Source organism: Lepidothrix coronata, unplaced genomic scaffold, assembly GCF_001604755.1.
Source record: "Lepidothrix coronata isolate B3197 unplaced genomic scaffold, Lepidothrix_coronata-1.0 Scaffold8, whole genome shotgun sequence".
NCBI lineage: Eukaryota > Metazoa > Chordata > Aves > Passeriformes > Pipridae > Lepidothrix > Lepidothrix coronata.
In genome coordinates this window covers 5,468,402-5,491,083 of record NW_016690188.1, presented here as the reverse complement: position 1 = coordinate 5,491,083, position 22,682 = coordinate 5,468,402, and the positions used below count along the sequence as shown (strand labels likewise).

The 22,682-nt window shown below is 54.2% G+C and overlaps 1 protein-coding gene across 1 annotated transcript in view; it reads left to right on the top strand.

Moving 5' to 3' along the window:
• TRIM8 (tripartite motif containing 8) overlaps window positions 1–19,174 on the top strand; it is a 30,727-nt gene extending 11,553 nt beyond the window's left edge. Inside the window, exons 3-7 of the mRNA XM_017804130.1 lie at window positions 14,614–14,709; window positions 15,590–15,823; window positions 16,197–16,228; window positions 16,792–16,907; window positions 17,619–19,174. Coding sequence (XP_017659619.1) covers window positions 14,614–14,709; window positions 15,590–15,823; window positions 16,197–16,228; window positions 16,792–16,907; window positions 17,619–18,226 — 1,086 coding nt within the window. The 3' untranslated portion in view covers window positions 18,227–19,174. The remainder of the gene's footprint in view (window positions 1–14,613; window positions 14,710–15,589; window positions 15,824–16,196; window positions 16,229–16,791; window positions 16,908–17,618) is intronic.
• The last annotated feature ends 3,508 nt before the right edge of the window (window positions 19,175–22,682 follow it).

Here is a 22,682-nt window from a genome sequence, read left to right as displayed (position 1 = left end):
CCATAACACTTGTGCTTTCCCTGCATCCTCTTTGAAAGAGGATAATGAAACTGAAAGGGGGAAGCAGTGCACACTGGAGACACCATGGACTGCCAAGCTCGAGAAAGCACTGCTGATCTGCCAGAGACCTGAGGAGCCGGATTTTTGAGTCAGAAGATGAAATGCCAGGTAGGGAGAGGGCATCTGGTGAAAGCCACGTCATTTGAGGGTGGAAAATGAGCCTCGAATATGGCTCACCTGCATCAGCAGGACTGGAGTTGAGCAGAGCAGTTCCCCTGGCTCCCTGAGAGGATGGAGCTGACTGGAGTCTGAGCTGTCGAGCTCCGATTGCCAAGTCAAACCTGGAAGATAAATGATACTTCAGGGGCCTGAGATCAATAATGTCAAAGGCTGTCCCGTAATCGGGTAAGATTAAAAACCAATGACAGGCTTCCTCCTAGGAGCAGAAGTCAGCATGTTGAAGGAGAGTGGTAGGGTTTGCTCCTTTACAGTTATTCCCTGGCGGTGCCCATATCCCAAACCTACCTTCCCCGGCTGCCCCCTGCAATATCAGTGATTGCCCTCTTCAGTCAACATTGACCAGATTCTGCAGGTCCCCTACAGCCAAGCCCTCTTCACTGGTCCCCATGCAGCTGGTCCAGAGTGCTCCTGCCCTTGGGAGCGTGGCTGAGGTGGAGACAAAAGCAGTGCAGCCTGGTGCTGGCCACCAGCTGCTTTTGCTGCCTGGGGATGAGCTGGGACCCTGGAAGGTGGAGGAGGAAGGAGAGGAGAGGCTGAAGTAGGAGGTCATGTTGATGCTGTGGGTACCATGAAATGCTGTGTGTTGCAAAGATGCTTGGCTTTGGGGAGCACACTGGGGAGAGGAGTTTGGGGGATGAGGACTGGAGCTCACTCTTGACTTTGTTCTCAGTATGTTATTTTTACCTGTATTTATCAATTTGTGGGAACCACAAGTATTTAGCCACCCATGAGCAGAAGATAGATGGAGTGTGCACTCATGCCCATTTTGGGGGTTCTGGTGTTAGATCGGATCATAGAAGTGGCTTTTCTCCTGTTGGGTGCTGAGCAGAGAGCTTCCCTTATTCATCAGCAGCCTGGCTGAGGTGAAGATGATGTAAATGGTTTATTTGCAGAAGCAAATTAAAGTAGACTTGAGTCCATTTTTTCTCTGCATCCTTAAAGGGGTGCACAGGGTGCTCCATCACAGCTTTTCAGGGCAGGGCCATGCTGTAGCTCCTGTGAAGGGCACTGAGAAATAGGATGTTGCCTCTCTTTCCCGAGTGCAAGTGTGATTAAAGTAGAAGGGGCCTTGCTGTCTCCTGATGCTGCCTCTCATGCACACACAAGGAGCTGGAAATGCTGCTTGCCTTTGCCCCGGGCTCCTCTTCCCCTTCCTCCCCACTCCCCCACCCTTTCCCTGCCAGGAAGCCTGGCCTTTGTGTGAAGTGATGCCTCCTGACATCAGCCGGGCGCACGATTTCCTCCGGAGCAGGGAGGGTGAGCAGGCAAGGAGAAAGGTGCCACATTCCCCAGGGGTTGACGTGCAGTCTGGCTGTGCTGGAGCATGGGGCAGCAGCACTCCAGGAGAGGCTGCATGCCCGTCCAGGGTGCTGTGGAGAGGGGGTTGTCCCCAGCCTTGTCGATGTGGTGATTTGGTGGGGTTTTGCCTTGCTTGTGGTTCTCTGTCTGAAAGCACCACTCCAGTGTGTTGCTTCTTGCTGCCTATGACTCTGATTGCTTTTGTGGCATCTTTGTTGAACCCCTCGAGGGATACAGTGTTGGACCTTATATAGCTGAAGCTTGGCCTGTGCTGGCTGCAGAGTCTTGCTCCAGGGTCAGTGTTTCAGTGCCATGCAGCAGAAGTGGAGGGGCCCAACACCAAGGCAGGAGCAGGGTTGCCATCTCCTGTGGCCCAGGGCTGCACCAGGGCTCTGTCCATGCAGACACGGCTCTTCAGCAAGGGCAGGTTGCAGCTCGGCTGCAAGGAAGTTTGCGGGGTGTGGGCTTTTGGCTGCTCCTTGGAAAGGGCTAATACAACACATGGGAATTGGCCAAGCGCCTGCCAACAAGAAGCCGTGGCTGGCGCCTTGCCAGGAGCTTGGGGGCCTCGCATCGCTTTAATTCAAGATGTGTTTACTGGAGGATGGCATTTTGCAGCTGGCTGACTGGAAACTACAGATCCCAGCATGCTCCCTCACATGTCACCCTGCTGCTGAGCTCCAGCGTGAGCATGGTATGATGGGGATTGTAGTCTCAGTGCTCACCGCTGCGGGAATTTTGCTGTCAAGGAGAAGGGTTCTGGTTCAGCATCACTGGGCAAAGCCAGGCTGTGAGGCACACGGCTGATCTCTGCCTCCTGCTTTCCTATCCTCCTGCCACCCACTTGCTTGATTCAAGACCAGGTTGGCCTTTTTATGGCACCGTGCTGGGGAGGGGATCTGGTCCTGTTCTTACTCATTTGCAATGTAAATATTTTGGTCCCGAGTATGTTGCTGGGAGCTGAGCGACACTTTGAGGAGCATGATTCATTCATGCTGTTGCTGCTCAGAGCACAATGAGGCAGCCTTGGGACCGGTCCCAAAGATTTCCTGTGATCGCGGCTGGTGGGGAATTTGGGACGTCACGTTTGAGTAAGTCAGAGCCCTCTTCAAACAATTCCTGCAATCCAGGAGTACTCTGCCGTGCCTAGTGTGTTCGGGACTTGCCATCCCCAAAATGCAGTGGTTGTGCATGGCTTGCATTTCCAGAGGGAAGAATAATGGAGAGCAAGTTTGGGCTCTGGTTCTTGCCTTCCCCAGCAGCTGATGTGGAAAGGGTTGCAGGGTGTATGGCTTTGTGCCTGGTCCCAGCCGGCCTAACAGAAAAAGGTACAAAGCAGTGCAAGTTCAAAACCTCATATTCAAAACCTGCTGCATGCCAAGTCTCAGAGGAAGAGTTTCCCCACTGGGGTCAGTGCTACACAAGCTTAGAGGGATGTGGGACAACCCAAGGTGGGATGCTGGGTAGATGGGCTGAAGCAGTGGAAGATGCCACTCCATCCCTAGCTTCTACTGGTGATGCTTTGCTGCCAGAAGGGACCTTTGCTGTCTCAGTTTGGTCACTGGTGCAGGAGGGGCTGCACCCTCCGCCCCAGTTCCCTCTGTCCCCCCATGTGTCATTTTGTCCTCTGCACGCTGTTGAGAGCCAGGTGCAGGCAGCGCCCAGATTCGTTCTGGCATCCTTCATTAGATGGTATTTGTTCATGCTGCATTTTTCTTTTTGCTGGCTTGTTTGGACACGCACTGGTACATTCACGGCACTCAGGCAGTAACGTGAGTCTCCTTCCCATTAGGAAAGGGGCCAGGATTTGGGGGGGCTGGGAGGGTGGCTTAAGCAGTAGTTTTTGAGATATTTCCTTCTGCCGCCACACCCTGCGTGAAAGAGCAATATCCACGGCTTCAGCTGCTATCGCAAGGCTCAGAACGTCTTTCTTTTAATATAGATTGGTATCATTTTGCATTTTAAAGTAAAAACACGCTGCAAGCTGCAGACAGCTGTCGGTTGGCAGCTTTGTTTGAACATCTGGTATTGCTGGGCTGCTGTTCAGCACGATCTAACTATGGGATTCATAAAGATTATAATCCGGGCTTTCAGGTTCTCAACAGCCGCCTCACAAAAAAAATGGGGGAGGGAGAAAACGCAGCAGGGAGGCAGCAGAGGGTCCTCGGCGTCCAGCAGATCGTGGTCGTGGTCAGTGAGGTGGATGGACTGGCTGTACGTTGCCTTGGCTGCCCACAGGTGCTGACAGGCTGCTTCCAGCCTGCAAACACCAGGCACAGGGGAGCTGTAGAAGTGCAAAGTCTTTTCCCCCCTTCTATTTTTTCTAACTTGTGTGCCGAATGCGGTTGAGTCTCATACTCCTCTGGGTGGTGTCTGGCGCTGGTGAGCTGAAGCAGCAGATTCTGCTGTTGCTTTCAGTAGATGTTTGTAACAGTTGTCTGCAGCAACAGGACTTAGTTTCTTTTTCTTTCAAGTAGGTGATGGAGGAGCCAAGGCTCAGAGTAAACACTTTGGCATGTCAAAACCTCGTTTCCAAGAGAAATTGAGTCCCCTTTTCTTGAAGCAACTGAAAGGTTGAGATAGCCACCTCTGTAAACCCCATCCATCCTTCTGCGAGTCAGGCACTTTCCTTGGCACCTCTGAGAATTAAGCGACCTCTAAACCCCTAACGGGTTTTATAAATCTTGTTAGTTGATCTGCATTTTTGCAAAGCTCTTTGAATCCAGCCTATTGGCGCATAAGTCACCTTGACTTTCCTCAAGGCTTTGACTCCCAACTCACTTTCAGGCTCCATTTGTCAGTTGAAGGTGCACAAAAAACATCCCCCCTTATCTTTATTAGAGAGAAAAAAAAGGTGCCTGGAGAAATGTAGCTGCACTCTAGTTGGTGCAAGCCAGTAATAGAGGTGCATATAAACCTGTTCTGCCCTTGTTTGTGTTGATTTAACTTACCAGTACAAATTAAAATAGCCTTGAGCGGTTGGAAGTTTAACTAGATCAGTTGGGAGGAAAAAAAAAATAAAATCATGGCCTTTAAATCAAAGGAAGGTGCTTCCTGAGTCTTGCAGCTGCCTGTGCAGCTGGACCCCTCATCTCTAGGTCCCCAAATGAGATGCTGATGGGGCACATGCCCATGGTCTCATGGCTGGGACGTGGGTGCATGTGGGTATTGCTGCTGCTGCTCTGCTCCTCAGTGGTATCTGAGTTCCCCCAAAAAACCTGTTTGTGCTTTCATATCCCCAGGCCAGGCTCCCTCCAGAGCAGAAACTAGAAATCAGGGGAGTAGGAAGCCTAAGGGGCTGTTGTTCAGAGTTCAGGGCTCCCCATGGCAGGACTCAGCTGTCGTGGGTATGGAGCAGAGGTCTTTGGGCAAAGGGAGCGGCTGCTCAGCCTGCAATGGGAGGAAGGGTGGAAGAGGCTGGCTGTGTTTCACCCCTGCAGGGAGAAGGCTCTGAGATCACACAGGCCAGCTGGATCTTGAATCCAAGATGTTTATTTGGAAGGGAGAGTGAGGGTTTCTCAATTTTGCAGGGGCTGCAGATGGGGGTAGGTTTGCTGCCAAGTGATGGGAGCGGGTCTTTGCAGGATGGCTGCTTTGGAAGGCAAGCCATTCCCCCAGCCACAATCTGGGGACAACTGGCTGAGACTCTGAGATTTCAGCACGTCGGGAAGATCTTGGAATGTAACAGAGCTAGACAAGACTGGGACAACAGCAGATTGAGGCTGGATTCGGGGTGCTGCCAAAGCCTGTTGATTTTTCGTGGGGGTTATGGGAGGAGCAACTCACTGATGATATGTCAGAGCAATAGGGCTTGCGTGAGGAGCAGGATTTTGTGATTTGACTGAGTTTCAGCACTGAACAACCTCCCTTTGCTGCCCAGACTGCCACCACTGGAGCTGGCAGAGTGCTTCTGAGAGTGAGTTGGGGGAGATGATCCCACCAAAAAGAGACTGCTTTTTTTTTTTTCCTGGAGTAATTTTTCATCTGGATCCATGGTTAGGAAGGGGCAGCTATATGAAAACAGACAGTAGAGGGAGAAGAGGAGGTTAGGGCCCCCATAACGTCCATATCAATCGATTGAAGCATTTGAGAAACCACAGGCACAGGTGGAAAGGGCAGGACTTTTTTACACAATCTTTTAGGCTCTGAAAAATTGTGAAATCTGATGAATCCCAGTCAGTGTAGCTTCAGGGACCAGATTTTATTTTCTGGCATGGTGGGGAGGAAGCATAAGGGGACACTAGTCATCTAGACCAGATGTGCTCTAGGTGTTGGTGCCAGTCTGAGGTCCCAAGTGGCTGGAAATGGTTGCTCAAGGTGCTCGGGCTTGGATGTCTGAAACTTCCTGGATGTCACAAACCCCTGTGCTTTCCCAGCAATGCCCTGATGTGGATGCTCCAGAGCCGGTTACTCAAAGGGCATTTGGTGCTGGGCAGGGCAGGCTTGTGCCAAGGCCTGCAGCCGGAGCCTCATGCTGGTGATGGCTCAGCAGCAGGGCGAATTTTGACACTGATTTATAAGCAGCCCCAAACCAGGACATTTTCCCCCTAAAACTGAAAGGGGTGAGGAAAAGAGCTCCTCCCTCACACCCCTTATGGCAAAGAAAATGTGGACCTTGTCCTTCATAAACACGGAGCTGAACTCTGTGCTTCTTCCTGGCTTTCCTTGCTCCCAGGCGAAGGTGGCCTGGACTGTCCTCCCTGCCAAAAGCTGGCTGGGGTGGGCTGCTGGCCAGTGTCCGCACCCAGGCCTGGGTGGGGATCTCCTCTCCCTCCCTTCCCAGCAGAAAGAAAAGAGATTTCTTGAGTTCTTTGCTGCCCCGAGGGCCTGGTCGCGCCTGCAGCCACAGCCCCACTAGCTCTCAGAGCTGGTCTCTCCATCATGCTCCTGCACCACCCAAAAGCATCTGCTGTCCCTCTGCTGTTGGGACAGCGTGGGAGTATTTTCCCTGGTCGGATGCCGTCTCTCCTGGAAGATACGGGGCAGGAGGTTGGCCAAAGGCCCGGTCACTAGCAGGATTCCCCAAGGCTCAGTTTTGGGGCGAGTCCTGTTTAATATCTTTACTGATGATCTGGATGGGGGGATTGAGTGCATCCTCAGTAAGTTCACAGACAACACTAACTTGGTGGGAGTGTTGATCTGCTGGAGGGTAGGAAGGCTCTGCAGAGGGGTGGGGACAGGCGGGATTGATGGGCCGAGGCCAATGGTATGAGGTTCAATAAGGTGAAGTGCCAGGTCCTGCACTTGGGTCACAGCAACCCCCTGCAGCACCACAGGCTGGGAGAAAAGTGGCTGGAAAGTGGCCCAGCAGAAAAGGACCTGGGGGTGCTGTTTGACACTGGCTGAATATGAGCCAGTGTGTGCCCAGGTGGGCAAGGAGACCAATGGCATCTGAGCTTGTATCAGCAGTAATGTGGCCAGCAGGACTAGAAAAGTGATCGTCCCTCTGGCACTGGTGAGGCCACATCTCGAGTGCTGTGTCCAGTTCTGGGCCCTTCAAATCAGGAAGGACATTGAGGTGCTGAAGAGAGTCCAGAGAAGGGCAGCGGAGCTGGTGAAGGGTCCGGAGAGTAAGTCTTATGAGAAGCGGCTGAGGGAGTTGGGGCTGTTTAGCCTGGAGGAAAGGAGGCTTAGGGGAGACCTTATCACTCTCTACAAATACCTGAAAGGAGGTTGTAGCAAGGTGGTGACAGAACAAGAGCATACAGCCTTGGGCTGCACCAGGGGAGGTTCAGGTTGGACATCAGGAAGAATTTCTTCACTGAAAGGGTTGGCAAGCATTGGAATGGGTTGCCCAGGAAGGTGGTGGAGTCACCGTCCCTGGAAGTGTCCAAGAAACAGCTGGATGTGGCACTTAGAGTGCTATGGTTTAATTGACGTGGTAGTGTTTGGTCAAAGTTTGGACTTGATGACCTTGGAAGTCTTTTCCAACCTTGATGATTCTATGATTCTGTCACCAAGGCTCATCTTTGTCCTGTGGAGCCAGCAGCATCAGTTGTGACTGGCCTGGCTGCATGCTCAGCATGCAAACCAGCTTCTTGCCCTGGTATTTATCTTCCCCGTGCATTTCCAGCTCTTTTCTTCCTGTCCTGCACACACTATGAGCAAGTCTTGAGCCCCAGGTCTGTCAGAGGTGGTTTGCCCCTCTTTCACTGCCTCTTGCATGTGAGCAGCTTGTCAATAGCTGGCCCATGATCAGCATGGCCTCACTCCTGCCCACCAACATGCTGCAAAAGTGGGTTCAGGGAGCCTCTGTTTTGGGGGACGCATCATCCATACTGGGCACCCCATATCAGGAAGGCTCCTGCCTCCAGGACTTGCAGGGCTGCTGGTAGAGAGGTGATGCGTCTCCAGCCACTGCCTTGTCTCTCTGCTCCTTAATCTCCCTTATCCCCTTTTTTTCCTTGAAGCAGATCCTTGTCCCTACTCAGAGGACACTGACAGCAGTGGCAGCCAGTCCATGGGTTGTAGTTGGGGTCCAAAAACTGTGGGTAGAGCCCCAGCCTTGTTCCCCTATTTGTGTGAGAGGCACAGCCTCAAGTAACCCTTGTGGCAGCGAGGAGCAGGGGGACACACAGAGGCCCAGGGAGGTGAATTAACATCCTCAAGGTCCTTCTGAAGGTCATTTTCTGACTGAGAATAGGTCCCCATTTCCTGGCCTCCAGAAATCCTGCTGCTGGCCCCATGCAACACAATTCTTTTTATTTTCCCCTTACTAATGAGTTCTTCCTTTCTGCTGGGTGTAAACAAGGGGAAAAGTTGTCCCGGGCTGCAGGCACTGGCACAGCCCAATGGCAGTCCAGGATCTGCTCTGGTACAGGGACATGCAGAGAAGCGTGGTCTGCCATGCCCACCATCCCGGGCTGCCCTAGGAACCAGGACCAACCTGAATCCTACCAAGCAGCCATGAGTCATGGTTCCACGGGAGCATCCAGCTGCTACAGGGACTCCCTGTGCTGGAGTGGGCACTTGGAGGTGGAACATGAGACTTTGCCTGTGGGGTAGCCACTGAAGATGGGACATGGGTCTTAGCCTCATGGTTTCTCCTTCCCAGTGTCCTGGGGGAGGCTTGGTGACTTCAAGCACCTCACAGGGTGATGGGGACAGGCTGGAGGCACCGTGCATCCTGTTCCTCCAAGCTGGCACTGAATATTTGTCCTCTAGCCTTTCTCCACCCCCAGCTCTCTCGGTGCTCAGGGGGTCCCTTGATGCTAGAAGGGGGTCTCTTGATGCCTGTGCACTGCATGGCTGCTGCTCCCATCACTTCCTAGCAAGGGCAGCTATTAATATCTTGGACGCTGTTCCCCTCCCTTCTTCCTTCACCTGCTGAGGATAAACCAGCCTGGTCTCTGCACAGGGAGCACCATGAGAAAAGCCAAAGCCTGGAGCAATGTGTGTGTACTCCAGGTTGTCCAGGGAAGGCAAGGCCTCCTGCTCTGGCTGGGGACCTCCCCTCCTGCCTGGTGCTTACTGTAAATGTGTGCAAGATGAAACCCCAACGTGAAAGCATTTCCTTCCTGTCCCTGTAAGGGGATCAAGTCTCCTGCGAGTGCCGTGAGGGCTGTGAGGAGTTTGAAAGAGCTGGTTTTGCCTGGGTCTGGTCAGCAGGAGACTGTGATAGGGTGGGAGGGATGCTCCAGGGGGTTTAGGCTGCTGGGACTGGTCCCCTTGAGTTGTGGCAGTGTGTGACCTCGTGGTCTGACATCCTGTTTTTGGGGCACACTAGAGTGCTGTGCCCCAGATGTTCACAGTGTCAAGGTGCTGGTGTGTTAGCAGGTGGGGGGATGCTTTCAGGAGGGATGAAAATAGCTCACTGCATGGGTTTTTCTCAGAAAACTGTCCAGCTGACAGCAGAGCGGGGCTGGGAAGAGGGAAGTCTGTGTGTGGGAGGCGCGGGGAGGCGAAAGGTTGCGTTCGCCTCCTTGGTCCAGGGCTTTTGGTGCATTAAAATTCAGTCACTGTGACTTCAGGCCCGTCTCCAGCAACGTGCCGGGACGTGTGTCTCAATGGGAGCCCTTGATCCCGGTCCCTGGGCTGAGCTGCAGGTGTCTGGAGCCATTCCCGCAACAGGCATCTGCCCTTTGCGGCTTCCTTGCTCTGGTTCCACCTTCCTCCTCCTCCTCCTCACCCTTTCTCCCCCTTGTCCTTCAAGCTGCTCCCTCCGTTCTGGCTTTCCGGTGACTGCAAACAATGTCCTTATTCACTCCGTGGCTGGGATTTGGCGGCGAGGGGAAGGCCTGGGCGCAGAGGAGGAGGAAGGAGAGAGGCAGGGAAGTGAGTGCGCCTGTCCTAGGCCAGCCGTCCAGCTGTGGTTAAAGGCGCTCTGTGGGGCAGTCTGGCTCTCTCCTCCTCCCAATTTCCTACAGGCACAAGGGCTGTGCACTCCTATGGTTTGTCCACCTGCCCTGCTATAGCACCCTCCAAACCCACAGACAGTTTCAGCACAGCTGATTGGGAATTAGCATCCTGCAAGCATCCCACAGGTCAGTGTGCGGGGACTTGGTTGCTCTTGCAAGGTGAATGGCCCTGAAGGATGCACAGCACTTATTAGACATCAGAGAAGCTGCGTGGGCTTTATTTACCCTACGAACACAGTCAGGCTTTTCACTGCTTCAGCTCTTGTCTAAAACCATAGCAGCTCAGCGGGTCATGGGGCACTGCTTTATGTCAGGTGAAGCTGCCAGGCTCCTTCCTGATCCTCCTGGGAGTTGGGCACGGGCTGGTGAGCACTCAAGCACCCCAGGGAAGTGGTGCCACAGGCTCTCTCCTGCCGGCTCTCCTTAAGAGGGTCACAAGGGCCTTGACCAGCCTCGGAGAAGGTGAAACGTTGAGGCATGTCATGGGATTTTGCTGCCTCAGGGCCGTGGGCTGCTGGGGGCTGTGAAGCGGGGATGAGGGGAGTGCTGGGCCTCAGGCGGGGCAAGGGCGCAATCTGCTGTTACGGTGGGCTCAGCAGTGACCACAGGATTAGCTCTGCCCTTTGGGAGAGGACACTGGTGAGACCAGTGTAAGACAAGCCAGGGAGACATCTTGCCCACAGATTTCTCTCTGCCTGGGAGGTCTTGGGTGGGTGTGAGCCCCTTCCCACTCCCCAGTACCCCTCTTTGCTGTAGGGTGTTGCCCAACTGGCTGGTCTGGACCCTGTATGTAACACATCTCATGTTGCCGTGCTGAAGCCGTGCAGTGATTCTCAGATAAGGAACCTAGATACCCTGTATCATCAGAGCTGTTAAACTCTGTACTACCATCTTGCTATCTTGTGGCTGCAGGAATTTGATGGTGCAGTAGTTCTTCACTGCCTGTCCCCCAGCAGACATCCCCCATCCCCTGCTTGGGGGGTGGATGTGTCCCATGCTGGAGCTGCCACTGAGAGTTGGGGCCAGTGCAGATTCAGGGGGACTGACTGGGAGGTGCAATAAGGTGCACAGAGCAACGGTGGTGTTTCCCTGGTGGTAGTTTCCTCCCAGCAATCCGTGGGCAGATAGCAGTGGTCAGCAAGCCTTCCCCCAACACAATCCCACGGGGACCAGCTATGTGCATCTTCCCCACAGTGAGATGTTGCAGCACTTGCTTTCTTTGCTTCCTGCAGAGATGCCCCTCCAAGTAGCATTTCCCTCCCAGTGCATGACCTTGGTATCCCAAACCCATCCAACGTGCCACGATGGCTCCCCAGGAATCCCTGCTCTGCTGATGGTGGGGCTCCCGATGGACAAGCCAAGGACAGCCTCCTCTCGTTTCTCCTTCCACCTCCGGTGGTTCTGCTCCCACAAGGGGTTAATGCCCACAGTGTGTGTCATGACTCCTTGTATGGGCTCAGCACGTTTGTACCTCGACTTTATTTTTTTCCATAGAGAGAGGACAGATTACGTCCATCTCAGAATAAGCTAGTGTCCATCAACTAGCCCCATCTCACTGGGGCCAGTGGGGTCATGGTGGACCAGCCACTTACCCCAGCCACTGGTTAACTCATTAATTAATGAGATGGGTTCACTCTCAGCTGGTGTTGGAATACAGAGCATTTTTAGTGTCTGTTTTGGAAACTGGCGACTTGTCTCAGAAAAGATAAACTGGGATCAGAGTTGCTCAGAGCCAGGAAAGGGCGCCTGTATGAGGGAACTGCGGTTCTCCTGGCATCAAGGTCATGCGTGAAATATGAGAAATTACCCCGAGAAATTCTGATCCTGAAGGAGGAGGAGGAGAAGGAGGAGTTCATGACTTCAGAAATACCAGATTTGGGAGGGGATGGAAGGGGAAGGGATATATTTTCCTTTTCAAAATACCTAAGGAATTTGGCCTGTGCTGCATAGACAATGAGATTTCGCCCCTCGCTGCTGGAAGGGGTAGTTCATACCCATGTGTCTTGTTAAGGTTTTGTTGCCATGGGTGAAAAGCCCTCCCATCCCAGTGCAGTCTCAGGCATGCACAGTTTTTAAATCACCCTAAAATCAAGAGAGTGACTCAAATGTGAGATTTAAAGAAACCACTGCATGTCCTCTATTCTCTCTGATTTCTGTGGCTTTAGTTTGAATTTTTGGTCAATTTTTGCAGCTGTGAGGGGCTATTAAGTTATATATGTAGAAACTTATTTATATATATGTTTGTGTGTATATTTGTGAATTCACATAACTGTATGATTCCAGGAGTGGAGCAGTTTAAGGTTTGTTACAAAACACAAAGGTTGGCAGCTCTGCCATGGCAGCTGCAGGGTGATGGTACGTGCATGCCTGGGGCTGTTTGGTCCCTCTCTCAGGGGTCTCTCACACCAGTGGGGCTGGCAGGATGACCTCTGACTGCCTGGCATCTGGAAGTGATGGGAAAGCCTTCTTTCTCCCATGAAAGCATCCCAGCAGCACCAGGGAGAAAGGCAGGGGCTGCCTCAGACTGCTGCCTCCATGTCAGATACCTGATGCGTACGTCAGAGTGGGACAGGGATTTGGCCTCTGTGCCCAGCGAGCTATAAGCCTTGGATCCTGTCCTATGTTTTTCCACACCCCTGTCCCAGCTGTCAGACAGGGAAGTCAGGCAGAGGATTGGGCTGCTCCTGGGGACCCTGCTGGACTCAGCTGTCCTCCTGGTGGGCTGGTGCGGGATGCATCTGGCTGCTTGTGATGGAGATGGTGAATCTCTGCAGCAGGGAGGGAGGCACAGGGAAGATGCAAAGCTCGCTATGTCCTTTGGCTCTCCGGCATGGAGAATGAGCAGCTCAGCACAACCTGCCTCAGCTCCCATGCTCAGTTGGCCTCCTGCAAGCAGGGATGTGGGAAGGCGGCTCTTTCCTGGAGTGGGCTTGCCTTCCGCCACTTCTCACTTGGCTATATTGGGCTACTGCCCACCCACCCCATGGCTCTGCCTGGTGCTGGACCCAAAACCCTGTCTGAGCCCCCAGAAAAATCCCCAGCAGCCTGTCCTAGTTAGGACAGCTGAGTTCATCATGGTATGGGTGTAAGCACACAGCCCCACACCCAGGGCCAGCTACCAGCACAGGACCTGGGACATGATTCCTGCTTGCACCCTTCTCTCTCCAAGCAAGTGGTGTTTCACTCGCTCTCCAGAGCTCATTTCCCATCATGTTTAACTTGGGAGTGGGCCACAGACTCCTGATGCTACCGCAGCACAAATAACAACCCTTTTACAATGAAAAAAGGAGATTTTTAATATATGCATCAAATCTTTCTCCATGTGGATGCTCCCACCTCTTCACTGGGTCTTAAAACCAGCAACAGCAGCAACGATGCCCTTGAATGCTGCAGGTCCCTGTGTTTCTGTACACACGTCCCCCCATAGCTGGGGGTGTCTGAATCACTGTGCCTGCCCCTCAGCCCCTGTTTCAACTGGAAGTGCTGTCTGTGTGTCTGCCTGCGTGTGCCTGGGTGGGTGCACACGTGTGGGCCCCGGGCATGCACATGGAGTGCGTCTGCGAATGGGAAGCCAGGTTTTTTTAGCTCCTCGTTATTATTAGTGGTACGAGCCCAGTGACAGTGAGGCTGGAGGTGCCCGAGACCTTAAGAAAAACAACAGGAGGGAGGAGGCTTCACATTCCTGCTCCTGAATTGAGTCGGAGGTGACAGCCTTTCCCTGCAATGCAATTAATCCCGGCAGCGCCTCTGCCACCCTCCCCCTCCTGCCTCGTCCAGGAATTAATTACTTGATTATAAATTCCCGAGTGGCAGTTTATAATAGCAATAATCCCCTCGAAATTCATTCTCACTGCTGGTTTCTTCCCATCTCACCCCCATCATTGAGTCTCTAATGCCGCATCTCTGTGCCAGGCAAAGCCCTTCTCCTCGACCCATTGGTGTCCTGGCTTTTCCCCCCAATAACCATGGAGGAGGAATATTTGGAGTTGATTTTGAAGATGTTTTGGGAATCCCTGCTCCTGCTCGCGGGGATGGAGCCCTTCTCTCATGGGTGGTGGGTTTCATCCTGGCAGGGTAAGTGCACAGGAGCGAGGCACTCACGCTGGTAGCTGGGGATAAGGTCTTGTCCCAGTTATTGGGCTGATGGCCCAGGCCCAGCCCTGAGGAGTGGGGCCAGGGGCTGGCAGTGTGGCGGGGGGAGGCCCTGCTCCTCCTCACTCTGTCCCTCTCGATTACGCTGACGCTGGCTCTGGGGCTTGTCACGGAGGCGGGGAAGGGAGAAAGGATTTGGCGTGGTGTACAGAGGCGTGAGGGACGTGGTGATGTCTAACAGGAGCCTGCTGGCGATGGGTGATGGGCCTTGAAATGGTGCTGCCTTAGTGGAAGATGAGCCTCTCCATGTCCCCACCAGGGTCCCCAGGGCTTGGCTCTGACCCAACCCCACTGACTGGGCTGCAGAAAGTTACCTGAGGGGCTGCCCCCATCCAGGGAACCCAGACCAAGGTCCCCAGCAGATAATGCTGCCCGGCACACACAGCCCTCTGCGTGGTTTTCAGCTCCACCAGCTATGCATGGGCTTTCAGCAGTGACATCCTGCTGGGAAAAAGCACTGTCCCTCCCAAACTGCATGGGCAGAGCTGGTGTGGGCAGCACCAATGCTCACCAGCTGTGTGTGGCCACTGGGCTCTGACAATGCTGCTCTCTCCCACCTCTGCAGAAGATGCTGATGAAACAGCAGGACCGCCTGGAGGAGCGGGAGCAGGACATTGAAGAGCAGCTCTACAAGCTGGAATCGGACAAGCGGCTGGTCGAGGTAACTGGTCCTTCACCCTGCTGTGGCCAGTCCTGGGGACTGTCACCCCACGGCACCATGGAGACAAGCTTCTGGGACATAGGGGCCAGGTGGGCAGGGAGGAAGGCAGACATGCAGGGGAGGAATAGCTGAAGAGACCTGCTGCCTCAATTCTAGTCTTGGCAGTCATCCTTTTTGGGGACAAAGTGTGTTTGGAGCTGCCCTACAGCCTCATGGATTGTGGGGTGAGTTGGGAGGTGAGGAACAAGACTGTCCTTGAGTATCAGATGGCCCACCCTGCCCTCAGCTCAGTGCAGAGTTCACCAGCCTGCCTGCTTCATCCCGAGTGGAAAGGGAGAGTCTGGAGTGGGAGATCCCTGAATAAACCACTGAAATACCCACAAGATGGAAGAGATGCAAGCAAGAGTTTTGCTGGGATACAGGGAAAACAAGACCAGGTCATGGTCCTTAAAGCCCCTCAGCCTCCCAGAACATGAAGGGAAGGTCTCTGGAGTATGAAGTCTCCAGCCTGGGGTGGGGCTGGGGATGAAGATGGGGATAGGTGGGGTTTTGCAGGGGAGCACACCTGGACTGGTGGTGCAGCAAGTTGTTGCTTGACATGAGGTCTCTGGAGGCGATTCACAGGTAGACCCCAGAAAGTAGGTCCAGGGATCTCTTGGGCCAATCAAACCTCTGCAGTGTCCCTGTTGGATCTGGCACATAGGAGTCCCATGTGGCAGCTGATGGCAGGGTTGGATCTGTGTGGGTGATGCAGGAGAGCAGAGCTGGGGTACAGCTTTCAGGTTGCACCTTTCCCTGCTGGAGAAAGGACCCAGGTGTCCTGGGACATCATGGGAGAGGTTGAAGGGCTCAGAGGACCTGACCCTGCTCCTCTCCCCAGGAGAAGGTGAGCCAGCTGAAGGACGAGGTTCGCCTGCAGTACGAGAAGATGCACCAGATCTTGGACGAGGACTTGCGGAAGACCATGGAGATCCTGGACAAGGCCCAGGCCAAGTTCTGCAACGAGAATGCAGCCCAAGTCCTGCACCTCAACGAGCGTATGCAGGAGGCGAAGAAGCTCCTCAGCTCTGTTCAGGTCATGTTTGACAAAACTGAGGACATCAACTTCATGAAGGTAAGACAAGCTGCCCGTGGTGGGGGTGGGACAGGGACTGTGGGGAGGGCTGGTTGTGTGGGGAGCACTGGGGAGGTGTAGGGCATGGCAGGGAGCAGGCTAGGGACACTGGCAGGGCTGGCTGATGCCTCCACAGGGCTCAGCAGTGGGAGAAGGCAAGGAGCAATGGGGTAGGCTTGGTGCCAGCCTCAAATGAGGAGGTGCTGCAGCCTGGAGATGGGGCTAGGGCAGCCCGTGCTGGGGGGGAGGGGGCTCGGCACCCCTGGGCAGCCTGTCCCTTCCTGGGGGGCCACAGAAGCTGACACTGAAAGGGGATATGGCTGCTGTGGCAGGGAATGGCCCTACTGACCAGAGCTTCTCCTTCTACTCCTAGAACACCAAGTCTGTGAAAATCTTAATGGACAGGTAAGCATGTTTGTGGGGAAAGGGCACATTCATGTTCACAGGGGCACAACAGCACAATGTCCAGAGGAGGACAAGGGCAGGGATGCTTCAGGGCCTGGGAGAGACGTGCCATGCCTCAGCTTCCCTCTCTGTCTGGGAGGATGAAAACATCCCCTCATGCAGCCATTAAATCAGGTCCTTCCCTTGGACTAGGAGAAATGTAGCAGTGTGCTTGTGGAAGAGCAAAGCTAGGACCCTGGACCCCAGCCAGATTGGGGTGCAGGATTCAGTCCAGCTCCACAGGGCCAGAGACAGGGCAGGGGGTTCAGAGCCAGCACCAGCAGAGCATAGGCAATCTGGGATGGCCGTGCAGGGGGGACATGGGCTGCAGATGTGCCCTGGCTTGGGATGTTCACAGCAAAGCTGGACAGGGAAGGTCCTGCATGCCAGAGACAGCTCCCTTCTGCCCTCCACCCTAGGGAGGGAGTCTGGCCCTGGGAGGGTGTAGGAGAAGGAGCTTCTGACCCTCTTCTAAGTCTGCCTTGTCCCTCATGCCTCTCCTCTCTGTTCATTGTCCCCAACAGGACCCAGAACTGTACAGGTGGCAGCCTGCCCCCACCCAAAATCGGCCACCTCAACTCCAAGCTCTTCCTGAACGAGATCGCCAAGAAGGAGAAGCAGCTGAGGAAGTTGCTGGAAGGTGGGTGAAACCTGAGGGCTGTGGGGTGCGTGGGCATGGGACCTCACTACCTCCTGTATCCATAGCTGGGTGTCCTGCAGATCCCAGTACAAAAGGGTGGGGAGAGCTGTCAGGGTGCAGGGACCCCTGGGGGGGGCCCCTCTGCAGTCAGCAGGGGAATAGGGAGTCATGAAGCAAGTTCCTGACTCTCCCGAGGGCACTGTGAAATGGCTGTGTTTTAGAGTTACGTGAAACCCTGAAATATAGGGCTTCTTGAGGGACTGGCCATCAGCAGGAAAAGTCAGTGGAAAAGTAGGGGTTAGGATGTGGGCAGGAACCAGGGCCCAGCATGGTCCCACAGCCCCCAGCCCATACCTGAGAGCAGATCATGTCCTGCAGAGGCTTCCCAGTTCTCTCTCCTTGGGGGATTTGGGTTTGTCCCCCAGATTGTCCCGCCCTGGTCCTATTAGGGACTATGGTGATGAGCTGTTTGCAGAGCAGTGCCTGAGGCCACCCCAAGCCTGCTGGCAAGGGTCCAGCACTGAACCTGCAAACCCCTGTGCGTGGTTGCATGCCCGGTTTGCCACTGGTGGGGTGGGGGACTCTCTGCTCATATGGGGCTGGAGTGCAGGTCTTGGGGCTTCACTGCAGGTTTGGATAAATGTCCAGAGCACCCTTTAGCTGTTCCATGCTGTGATTGATACAGTTTCCCTCTCCCGTTCCCCTCCGCAGGTCCTCTGAGCACCCCTGTCCCCTTCCTGCAGAGTATCCCCATGTACCCCTGCACCGTCAGCAACTCCGGCGCGGAGAAGCGCAAGCACTCCACCGCCTTCCCCGAGGGCAGCTTCCTCGAGCCATCGTCCGGGACTGTGGCGAGCCAGTACATGAGCCAGGGCGCTTCAGCTGGCGAGGGGCAGTCCGCACAAGCCATGGTGCCTTGTAGCTCCACGCAGCACATAGTTGGACTTCCTAGCGGCCCGCAGCCGGTGCACTCGGGCTCCGTCTTCAACCCATCTCACTACCCCAACACCACGTCATCTCAGCAGTCCGTGCTCTCCCAGTATGGCGGGCGCAAAATCCTCGTCTGCTCCGTGGATAACTGTTACTGTTCCTCTGTGTCCAACCACAGCGGGCACCAGCCCTACCCGCGGTCGGGGCACTTCCCCTGGACAGTCTCGTCGCAGGAGTACTCCCACCCACTGCCACCCGCCCCCGCCGTCCCCCAGTCGCTCCCGGGACTTGCCGTGAGGGAATGGATTGACGCATCCCAGCAGCACGGGCGGCAGGATTTCTATAGGGTCTACGGCCAGCCATCGGCGAAACACTACGTCACCAGTTAACCGTCACACTCTCTGGAGAGTCCCGCTCGATGACGTGTTCAGACAGAAAAGTCTGGTTTGGTTTGGCTTTTCTTTTTTTTTTTAACCCCTTTTAAATCAAACCCAATTTTTTCCCTGCCTCACACCCCTCCAGGATTTTGGGGAGGGTTGTTTTATCGTATCTCTCTTTTCTTTTTTTTTTTTTTAATCCTTTTAAAATTAAATAATAAGGTTTTTTCATTTTAATTCTTTTTTTAATTTAATTTTGGAAAGTCCTTCTTGCCCCTCGCTGGGAAAACACGAGGGAGAAATTACTGAGAAGAAATTGATGGGGATTTCAGTCGGACGTCTGGGTCTGTGCGTCGCTCTCTTCCTCACTCCTCTCTGCCTTTGGAAAACTTCAGAAGGGACAATGGCACCTTCTCTCTTTCCATTTCTCCAAGTTCATTTTCTCTGGTTTGATTCAGTTTTTCCCTTTTCCCCACCCCTTTCTTTCCCTTTTTAAAAAGAAAAGAAAGAAAAAAAGTCTATCATTGATTCAGTATGAAACGATACTTGTAGATTTTGGGTTTGTTACCTTTTTTTTTTAAAGGCTGGGTTTTTTTGTGTTATGAGGCCACTTATCATGCATATTGGCATTTTTTTTTCCTTCTTTCAGAGATTTGTAAATACACAATGGCAGGAAATTTAATGCACAAAAAAAAAGGGAAAAGAAACTTTAAAAAAAACCACGAATAAATAAATAAAAAAAAAATCTGTTCTAGTTTTCAGGAGGGGAAGCGTTGCTGAAAGGCACCCCCGTCCTGTGTATCGCTGATGCAACTTCCTGTAACAAGCACTTTGTATAAAAAAAAAAGTGGACTTCCTGCTATAAGGCACAGGTATTTATTCTGTAACCGATTTTAGATACACACACAGACACACACACACACATAAAATATTCAAATAAATGTGATCACTTAGTGCAAATGCCTCGCTCTGCTGCAGCTCTTCCCCCAGGAACGCCAGCTCCGACAGGAGGCTCGCACCTGCTTTTGGAAGGAACCACTCCCTGGTCCCAAAGGGGACGGTGGGAGGTTTTCCGGAGGGGCTGTTTGGGAGGGAGCAGCTCAGGGATGGGGGGCAGCAGGTCCCAGCCATGGAGGGAGTTGCCACTAGCACCCATCCCCATGGGGAAGTGTGCTGGAGCCGTGGCTCTCCACCAGCTCCCTCCCAGACGGCGAGGATGTGAGTCAGGCATGGAGCCGGCCGGGCCACATCCTGCCCACAGCCTCCAGAACAATCCCCATTGTGGGATGGGAATGGGGTTGGGGACAGCAGCTTTCCTGACTCTGCCAGTATCCACCATTCCGGCCACGCCGCTGCCCCGGCACCCAGCCCTTGAGGCTTTGTCCCCACCTAAAGCCCCACTGCCCTGTGGGGCCTTATGGGTGCTGGCAGCACCCTGGGCTGGTTTGGGGACCTTCTGTTCTCAGCCAAGGCTGGGAAGGGTGAGGAGGAACCCTTTTTCCAGGACGTGTGGTGGAGCCGTGGGCTGGCCTGGCGGTGGCTGTGCAGGGGCGAGCTCACGGTCTGGGAAAAATGAGGCTGACTTCATAAAGCAGAGCAGTGTCCTAGAGGCAGGAGGGTTTTTTCATCACTCTCTTCAGGCTTGGCTTGCCTTATTTTGTTCCTGGTTGCAAAACGCCCCTGGCTTTAGTTCCGGTTTGGATTTCCCCCGTGCTGCTTTGGTGGGAAACAGGAAGGGGAGAGAGTCTCAGTGAGCTGAAAGAGGGGACCAGTGGGTCCAAGGGAGGGGACCCTCACACCTAGCTCCCCCCATTCCATCCCAATGGAGATGGCAGCAAATCCCTGGCCAATGGGGCCCCCTTCCCAGGCAGTGTTGGAGTGCAGAGCCAGCACCTCTTGCCCCTATGTGTTTCTAGCCACTCTCTGGGTTAATGCTGCCTCATGCACTGGGTGCAGAGGGTGGCAGCACGGCCCCACTGTCCTGCCAGGTTCTTCCCAACCCTGTCCTGCCTGGGCTGTTCAGGAATCCCCCAGTCCATTGGGATACTTGGGGTTTTGCTTCTCAGTCACAATCAAAGTATCCTGGGGCAGCAGGAGGAAGCAGGACGTTCCCAGCCTCTGTGCAGGGACCTCATGATGCTTCCCCTCTGTGTTCCGAGTGCCCATTGCCACGTGGTGAGGAAGAGCCCCAGGGGTCATGGGGACACAGGTGGGATGAGTGATGTCCCTCCCATGAAGGGAGGTCCCCAATGCACAGCCAGGGCCACCCCCCACCCCAGGGTGCTCCCTAGCCCTATGCTTTGGTGCCTCCAGATTTGACTCCCCAGCTGTCCTCCTCCTCATCCACTTCCTCCTTGGCACAGCTGCCTCCTGCTGTGAGAGCAGCAGCTGCTGGCCAGGGCAGGCATTAAAGCACCTGTTGCCTATAGACAGGGGGACACGGGCGCAGCCCCCACCCCACAGGATGACCCCCAAAGGCTTGGGACGCTCCCAGGGATGGGCCACTCTCACCCTTTGCTGGAGAGAGCAGCCCCAAAACACTGGGTGCCACTTGCAAAACCTTGGGGCCACAGCCCCTCTAGCCCCTCCCAGCCAGGAAGAGGCCTCTGGTGTCCTTGGTGTCCCAGCTTCCTGCAGCACCGTGCCATCCAACCCCGTGTGTTGCTGGTGGTGAGAAGGAAGGCAATGGCTCCGTGGGGGTGCAGGAGGAACGTGTGTCTATGGCCCTGTTGGGATAATGGTGTCCTGGGAGGCAAAGTGCTGATGCTCGGGTGCACAGCAAGGTTTTACTGATGGATGGCTCTGTCCGGAAGGGGGGTGGAGAGCAGGGGGAGCAGAGGCACATCCATAAACAGCTCGAGTTGTGAATGGAAAGAGACGGATTAGGAGCCAGGTGAAAACATGTCACACGGCGGAAAGAAAAATGAGCAGCTGGGGCAGACCAAATTGGTGTCTGATGAAGGACGTGGGGCCTGGTGGAAAAAGGATCCCGAGGCCGGCGGTGCTGCACGGGGGAGGCTGATGAGGAACAGCTGGAGCCGGACACGCACATCTGGTGGAGCAGGGTGAGGGGAGAGGCAATGGCTGCTGTAACCACCGTGCCACCGGCCACCACACTCAGGGCACGGGGCTGCGGCTCATCCCTCGATCGGCATGTCAGGAGGGGCTGATGGTTCATTTTCAGGGCAATCCTGGGGAGGGGACGGCAGGGATTTACACACTGGGGTTCAGGCTCTGCCGTGCCAAGAGGTCCCCAGGTGAAGGAGCTGCTGCCTCTTCCTTCATTTGCATACATGTAAATAAGCAATCAACATAATGAGGGTGAATGCAAACCAGGCTTTCAGTTTGCAACCAAGTCCTATTTTTAACCTTGGAAAAGGGTTTCGGCAGGAAGCTGCAGGCCCTGCTCTGGTACCCATCAGCACGTCCAGCTGTGTGGGTGCTTGCACCAACCCTTCACCCCAAAACACTGCTGACCCCATGACCACTAGTGGGGTCAGCGCCTGCTACACTTTGTTCCCATTGCCGAAGCAAACAGAAATCTCACATCTTTGTGGAAAGAGGGACCACACAACATTACGCTCTGCCTCACGGGAGCCTTTTTGGGACACTCTCCCACCTGCTGAGCCTCAGGTCCCGCTTCCAGTCAGGGTGTGAGCCTAGGGAACGCTCCCGGCACCCTGGGAGTGAAAGCCCCATGCTTAAACATGAGGGTATATTTAGACAGTGTCAATCTAAGTTTGCACATCAACCTTCTAAATATGAAACCCCATCTCGGTGAGATGTTTAAGATACCTCATCAGCCCTTGGAAAATATGCAGGAATATTAATTAGCCAGATTTGGGTATTATCTCGTAATGAATAAATGAAGAGACTCACTGCCTAAGATGAATCACTGGTGGCTCACTGGGTTTTGTTGTTTTCTTTTAAGAGCTTTAAGGTAATTCACTCATTTTAACCCAGGCTGGCAGAGGGGATGCAGCCATGCCAGGGCTGGTCAGGGTGGGACACCTCAGTCTACCCCTAATATGTAGGGACCCTAAAGGCTGGTGTTTTACACTCCCTGATTTGGCCCCAGCTGCCTGTGTTGCCTCTGGGGAGAGAAGGACGGGGATGGGGTTGGAGTCCTGTCCCAGCTGCAGCAGCCCTGGGCCCAGGATGGAAGCGGAAAGTGCAGCCCTACTTCTCAAAAAACTTCTTTTTGGCTTCTTCCCCTCCCACCCCCCATCCTCACCTCCTGCCGTCCTGCTCCTCCAGCTGCTTCACTGCCTCCAGCTGGGCCAGGATAGGAACTTCCCAGTTGCTGTAGAAACCCAGATGAAGGACACACTTCAAACGAAAACGCCAAACAAGAAATGGCTTTGTGCGCGCCCGGATGGCTGCTTTTCCTTGCCAGGATGCAGTGGCTCTGGGGCCCTTCTTTGGGGCACCCTGTGTGGCTGGGGAGGCTGTGGGGACACTGGAGGCT